General features: G+C 41.1%; 1 protein-coding gene across 1 annotated transcript; it reads right to left on the reverse strand.

Moving 5' to 3' along the window:
- Positions 1-230: 230 nt before the first annotated feature.
- Positions 231-1,775, reverse strand: LOC136941702 (THAP domain-containing protein 6-like). Its single transcript, XM_067234251.1, has 6 exons — positions 1,696-1,775; positions 1,143-1,320; positions 871-966; positions 559-769; positions 281-345; positions 231-245 (listed from the first exon to the last, which is right to left on the reverse strand). Exons 1-6 carry the CDS (start codon positions 1,773-1,775, stop codon positions 231-233), a joined length of 645 nt encoding a protein of 214 aa, XP_067090352.1.
- Between the last annotated feature and the right edge of the window lie 5,841 nt (positions 1,776-7,616).

Genomic DNA, 7,616 nt, shown 5'->3' on the forward strand with positions numbered 1-7,616 from the left:
CGCCACACATCCATATTTGACTGGATCTGCCTCTTGTTTTTTCCTCAACATGTCCAACATCATCGTGTTGAGGCCAGGCTTGGCATCCACAGAACTCATCCACCTTTATCAAATGAAAAAGTAGTTATATAATGTATTTGAACCAGTCATTTTAAAAAGTGCAATTAAATGACATAACAAATACCTTTGCAATGTATGTGGATGTGGTAGGTGAATGTGGAGAGACTCTCTCAGATAAGCGTAAGCTTTTGGACCATGTAGGTGGAGAGTGAGGGCAAACTCCTTCTGGTCTTTGAAGGAAGCTGTACTCATGGCCCTGTTTTGACAGGAGGCCTATTGGAAGATCTGAAATTCAGTTAGCACAGACTAATTGGTAAGTGCCCTTAAAATAATAAGTAAACTTTTTGGTACCTAGAATGTACATGCAGGAAATCCAGTTACAAGGTGCATATTTGAACTCATGATGTTGCAGTTATTTTCTTGTTACTCTTCTGCCTTAGATACTACTCTGTTGGGTTCACCCCTAAGATATACATGAAGTTCAAAGTTTAATTTTACCTGAGTAAAAATCAAGCCTTTCTTTAAGCTCTTCATTTATGAGGTTCTTCCCCCTGAGATCCTCCAGAAGACCATGCAACGTTCTTTTTGCCCTCCGTTCTCGTACCTTTGTGTTCCTCATATCTCGCTCCAGACTCTCCACCCTAGCCAAGGCTTTACTGAATTTAGTCTTCAGACCAGTGGGAGATGCAGGCATTGCATACAGATGTTCCTAATAGAAAGAATGATGAAAATGTTTTGAGTAATGTTTATATCACATCACTCACAATCACAGATGCTTGATGCATAGCTAGTACACATACTCACATTCACAACATTAGGTAGAGGTTCAGGCTCTTGCAGACAAGAGTCCACTGACAGGCTCTCTTCAGCCTTCCTTGAGGCTTGTGTTGTCCTGGTTGCCACTTGCTGAAATGGAAGGAAAAATACTTAAAAACAACTTGAACAGGTTTAAGTATCTCACAGTGTACTATACATTACATCTTTGATTCCTAAACATAAAAAAAAAAAAAAAAAAAAACACTTTTCACTAAAGTGTGACATTGACTTGCTCTCAAATCCTTACAGCCTAGTGATAGACCTACTCTTTGGAAAATGAAGACTGTTGGCTTAGCTCCATCTCTAATCCTGACAATCTGACCTGTCCTGTCAATGTCCTCCTGCTTAAAGTGCTCACTGCAGAGCACGGAGTAGTCACTGGCTGAAAAATGTTCCCTTCTAACAGCAAATTCCCACTGCCTCCTCAACTCCTCTTTGGGAAACCTTCAAAGTGTGAAAAATGTTAGCTACAGTAGCCAGCTAACGTCATATTCATAATATCAGTCGCCCAGCCGAAACGCACAGCAGGGATTCAAGTTTTCCCGTTGCAAACCATGTATGCTATTTAATTAACGACATCCAAGTGACAGTAGATATATGTATATATATACATATATATATATATATATAGCCTATATTTTTTGTTAGGCCAATATTGTCTTCTTTTGACAAATGTTAGAATAACGTAACGTTAGGCTTGGCTCCCCATGTCTATTAGCTAATAGTCTGACTCTGGTAGCCAACTAACTGTCAGTTAGCTCTCAACATCGATCATGTTATAATGGCAAAATACAACCAGAAACAATTGTTCAGACTTACTTGTGAAAGGTTATTCCACGAATTCTTGTCGTTATTGTTCTGCTGTTTGTACAGCCCCAAGCTGCACAACACTGAGGCATCTTGACTTCATGAGTTTACGAATGTAGCAAAAATGTAACTCTACAGAGTAACGGTTTTGTGAGTGAGTTGAGTTCGTTTGTCTTTCTTTCTTTTTAAATGACCGGTCTCGCGAAATGACAGTTAAAGTTCAGATTCATAAAATGACATGAGAACACATCAAGAAGTGCACGAACCATAACTGAAACACTGTAGAACCATGAAATACCAATTTATTGCCATGTATCTTTTCCCGAAACTCCCATCCAGACACATTGTAACAAAAAAATTATTACCTTCCCAAGATGGCGGCGAGTTGACACGCAAGCCAAGGACCAATGGGGCGTCTATGTATATATGTCTATGTTCATTATCAGGTGATATACGGACATCTACTACGTAATGTCAGCAAAACTGTCTTTTCACCGTTCAATTATTGCGCTGACTACATAGTATATGAGCCTGTACAAAGTGTCTGAAATAAGTAACCATAACAACAGGGACGGAGTCAAAGCCTCCATTTTCAATTTGGAAAGACTTTAAGCCAACTTGTATTTACAACAATGAGTGACTTAAATATTTATTTTAACCTATTTGAAAAATGTTACTTTTCTGAATGTACTGTGTCAGTGTCACGTACAGTAACCGCTCATATCACATCCCATTCGCTATTCACCTCGCTAGTCAATCTACTTCAGACAGGCTGCGGCCAACACAACAGTAGCAGCAACTCGACACATGGCTGATAATTTTCTTCTTAAAATTCTTGATTTTATTTGGGGACAATGACATGGCTCGATAGCTGGCTAGTCTTGTTGTTAAAACCTTTTAAGGAGTGAGTTCTAAATATTACCGACGCTTCCACCAGAGTGAGTTATTTTTCCAAAACGGAAGCTAGCTAGTTTTAGTTAGCTTCCGTTACCTAGCAACCTAGCATAATACTCGTAGCAATGCTACTACCTGCTAGTGTTACTTGTTAGCCTCCTAATTGTAAATTTTGAAGCCATACTATAGCGTTTGTCATATAGTTTTTGTCTATCGGAAAATAGTCGGTTGGAATGTTCAGAATCACACGTGTGACGGTACTCTGTGGGGCCCGCTTTCGAACGATCACACATGTGTGACGCTACTCCTTAACAGGTTAAACATACTGTCAAATTATAATTACTGTTTGGAGAAAATGTCAACTTTGATGCGGTCATCTCACATCCATTTGCTATTTAACTCGCTCCACAGGCTGCGGCCGTACTGTAGCGTAGTACTAGTATATTTACATTTAGTCATTTAGCAGATGCTCTTATCCAGAGCGACTTACAGTAAGTACAGGGACATTCCCCCCGAGGCAAGTAGGGTGAAGTGCCTTGCCCAAGGACACAACGTCAGTTGGCATGACCGGGAATCGAACTGGCAACCTTTGGATTATGAAGGATTCAAAATATTTGTGTCTATTCCAATATGTAATGATGGTATTCTATGACACAAATCTGTGTTCTAGAAAGAGTGGTCTGGAGTCGCAGAGGTCCGATAATATCAGCTTTAATGCAGCAGTTGGAAATCAACAAGTACAGAGCTCTGGGGTTGTCTACGTTTCCCTACCCGCAACAGAGTTTGGGCTGGTTCACGAAGTCCAACTGGCTATCTTTCCCTCCCCAGCATATATTTATACAGTGCAATTAAAACAGAAAGATGAAAAGAGGGTTGAGCTTGTTCTCTCGTGCATCAGGGAGTTGTTCTTGCCTACGCGTCCCACCTGCTCGGGTGCCGTCTCCACCCGGTTTCAAGGTTGTTTCTGAAAATGAAGAGATAGAGACACAAAGAACAGCCTGCTTCCCACACTCAAGTGTGAGACCCAATGTTTAAGCCTGGGCACACTTCTAAGTTCATAACTTTAATAAGCACAATGCATAACTTTAATAAGCACAATATATTCTTTAATCCCTCTTTTGATCTCTGAAAACACCAGAGATCAATCAACATAGCCCGGACCAACTACCGTCTCCTCGTCCTGGTCAGCCAGCCCCAGCAACGGCATTTGGAACCCCTTCGTCGGGTTCTCCTCAGCCGAGACAATGATCCTGTTACACAGGGACCTGATACATGGGATACAGCAACAGTCATGTTGATATTGATATAGCACACTCTTAAGTAAAATAGCGGAAACCTTCTTAGTCCAGTACTATTCTAGTGTGGTCAAGCAGTATCACTCTTGACCTAGTCGTAACCCTCTTTTCCGGACTCTCACATTCGTAGCAATAGCAAAAGGTTCACTGGCCCTTCTCCACCAACTCCTGCAACGTACAACTGGATTCTGGAGCAGCACAACACATGCTCCACTGGTACCACGTACTTCCTTTCCCCAGCACCCTTAGGGCGTGCAAGGTTCTCTCGATGACCTTGAATGGTCCTGTCCATAAATGTACAACAGGCTTCTCCGAACATCAGATGATGTATTGGGGCAAGTGGGACAGGGTCTTCAAGGGGAAGGGGTAGATCATCCAGTGAGAAAGGGGGGGACAGGGTCTCCAGGGGAATGGGGCCTTAGAACAGGGGTTAGGTAGTCAGACCTGCTGGTCTGACTCGTCCTGAAGCAGAAAAGAGTTACAGTCCCAGCATCACCTTATCTCCCATGATCAAGCAGTAACTGAGTAAAATGAGATGCGAACAGTAAGGTGTGACAACAAACCCAAATTTAAAAAATATCCCATTACCGATTACACAATGTTGACATACAAATCAACAATAATGATGAGACTATGCAGCATTATGGCCAAGTGGTGTGGACACACTGGACACAGTGGGAAAACCCTAATGATGTTATAGGGGAAAACCCAACATCCATGTATCCACGGCAGACCTGGACATGCTCACAGGCCCCCTTCACCACATACATACTTTAGCCAAGCTTTTAGAATTGTAATAAAATAAAATAAATTCGAAACAAATAGAAAAACCAGAAATAAGACAGGATATTTTAAAGTTTTCATAAGATCCCTCCTTTCATTGATAACTTTAATCAATACCCAATCTCCTCGTTTGACTCCTCCACTCTTTGGTTTACTGCTTCACCTGGAACAGAATTTAGCAGAAGACATCTCTTTTCTAGTTAGCATTTTTTATAAAATTGGTTAACCATTTGATTCGCCTCTTCATCATGCTATGTGAAAGGCTTAAGTTGTGGTATTACATATGATCTCCAATAAATCAATTCAAATGGTGTTATGCATCTGGTATAGGACTGGGAAAGACTTCAATTCACATAGTAAACATACTGTATCTATAATTACCAGGCAGTATTGACCCTTCAGTTTTCTTATTGTTGAGCAAACACATGTAACAGCATCTAATAAGACCATACATCATCATTTGATAGTCAACTCCTATTAGTCATGCCTAGAAATGACAATCTGTTTCTTTGTTCCCTTCTTTAGAAAATCAACTGTTAGTCTAATTTCTTTCACTCCAAAAAACCTTTTCTGTCTTTTAAAACAGTTAAGTTTAAGACCAATATTGTTTTAGATTCTCTATTTTACCAAATCACAGCTCTTTTTATCAAAGATATGATCAAAGCAATTTTCATTATGCCAAACCAGAATCCGTATGCTTCTTAAATGAAATATAAACCAAATCATGTTCTTAATGTAGCTATTAACCAAACATTTTTCCCAACTATATTTTCTATAAAGGTCAGATAGGTAGAACTTCATAACTCGTTTTGCTGCAGTTCAAAACGAGCCAATTAGCTCAAACCATCATAACCACAATTTATCAGACTTGATGAGTCTTCCCAAATTATTTCAGAACTGAATGTTATAATAACCCTCTTCATAATACAACATTATCACAGCCTAACTGTTTATCTCAAACAGTATGCCAGGCTCTGATAAAACTCTCAAATAAAACTTAAAACCAAATTACAATTAAACTCCAAATAAAAGTACATTTAGTTATTTTCTCTTTCTCATTTTTAACCAAATTATATCTAATACCTTTATCAAAAGTCTTAAAAACCCTAGATTTTACTATTTTGACTTAAAATGTTATCCCATATACCTTCAAAGTATATTCATAGTTTCCTCTTCAAAACATCAGTGTTTAAACCAATCATCTCTTCACATCCACAAAACGTTCTTGTTTTATTTCATAACCTTCCATGATCCTCTCTAAACCAATCCTTTATGTAACTTTCCAATTGCTTCCTCATAATTTTTCACATACATTTCCTCAAACCATTCTTTGACCAACACAGCTGTTTAGCGTTTACCGTCTATTCACTTAATTTTGCTCTAGTATAACTCTTCCAATTGTATTAGAACCAATTTATAAACCAGGGGTATACCCTCTGGGATAACCTTTGTAACATCTCAACGTAACTGACTCTTTTAGCCCCCACCTTTCTCCAACTCTCCTCGGGATTTAAAAAGGAAAAAAGGAAAAAACACACCACACTCCTCTCTATTTTTATTAAACTCAATCTGACTCCACACAAATAGACAATGTTCAGGGATTCTAACCCTTGGAGAGGACTCTAACCTCCCTCTGGACAAAGACAACGAGTTCAGGGACTCTAACCCTTGGAGAGGACTCTAACCTCCCCTTGGACAAAGACAACGAGTTTAGGGACTCTAACCCCTGGAGAGGACTCTAACCTCCCCTTGGACAAGACAACGAGTTTAGGGACTCTAACCCCTGGAGAGGACTCTAACCTCCCCTTGGACAAGACCACAAGTTTAGGGACTCTAATCCCTGGAGAGGACTCTAACCTCCCCTTGGACAAGACAACGAGTTTAGGGACTCTAACCCCTGGAGAGGACTCTAACCTCCCCTTGGACAAGGACAATGAGTTTAGGGACTCTAACCCCTGGAGAGGACTCTAACCTCCCCTTGGACAAGGACAACGAATTTAGGGACTCTAACCCCTGGAGAGGACTCTAACCTCCCCTTGGACAAGGACAACGAGTTTAGGGACTCTAACCCCTGGAGAGGACTCTAACCTCCCCTTGGACAAGACAACGAGTTTAGGGACTCTAACCCCTGGAGAGGACTCTAACCTCCCCTTGGACAAGACAACGAATTTAGGGACTCTAACCCCTGGAGAGGACTCTAACCTCCCCTTGGACAAGACAACGAGTTTAGGGACTCTAACCCCTGGAGAGGACTCTAACCTCCCCTTGGACAAGACAACGAGTTTAGGGACTCTAACCCCTGGCGAGGACTCTAACCTCCCCTTGGACAAGACAACGAATTTAGGGACTCTAACCCCTGGAGAGGACTCTAACCTCCCCTTGGACAAGGACAAAACACAAAAACGGTTGATTTCCCACCACTGTTCGTTTGACTAGGTACGATGAAACATAGTAATCGTCTAAATTTGGTTCTCAGTTCCGAATAGCAGTACTTTGAATTAACAGGTGTCTGCTTACCTTTTTTTTATGTTGAGGCCTCTGACGATTACGTCTGTCTCCTCGCACCGGTGTATGGGTCTTTCCCCCGATTCGTCGGTCGGGCCGGAACCCTCTGGACTCCCTCTTTTCAGCGTCGGGGTCACCATTTGAAGGATTCAAAATATTTGTGTCTATTCCAATATGTAATGATGGTATTCTATTACACAAATCTGTGTTCTAGAAAGAGTGGTCTGGAGTCGCAGAGGTCCGATAATATCAGCTTTAATGCAGCAGTTGGAAATCAACAAGTACAGAGCTCTGGGGTTGTCTACGTTTCCCTACCCGCAACAGAGTTTGGGCTGGTTCACGAAGTCCAACTGGCTATCTTTCCCTCCCCAGCATATAATATACAGTACAACTAGAGAGGATACAATTTCTGGGGAAATTGTAGGGTGTGCTTGCTTGCGTCGGTTGCACAGGGGT

This window comes from Osmerus mordax, chromosome 4 (genome assembly GCF_038355195.1).
Source record: "Osmerus mordax isolate fOsmMor3 chromosome 4, fOsmMor3.pri, whole genome shotgun sequence".
NCBI lineage: Eukaryota > Metazoa > Chordata > Actinopteri > Osmeriformes > Osmeridae > Osmerus > Osmerus mordax.

What these genes read in the sequence shown, in the direction of transcription:
- LOC136941702 (XM_067234251.1), bottom strand. Translation starts at nt 1,775, where the DNA reads ATGCCTCAGTGTTGTGCAGCTTGGGGCTGTACAAACAGCAGAACAATA. An exon ending in CGTGGAATAACCTTTCACAA is followed by an intron (nt 1,321 to 1,695) that starts GTAAGTCTGAAC and finishes CACACTTTGAAG; the next exon opens with GTTTCCCAAAGAGGAGTTGA. An exon ending in CAGTCTTCATTTTCCAAAGA is followed by an intron (nt 967 to 1,142) that starts GTAGGTCTATCA and finishes CTTCCATTTCAG; the next exon opens with CAAGTGGCAACCAGGACAAC.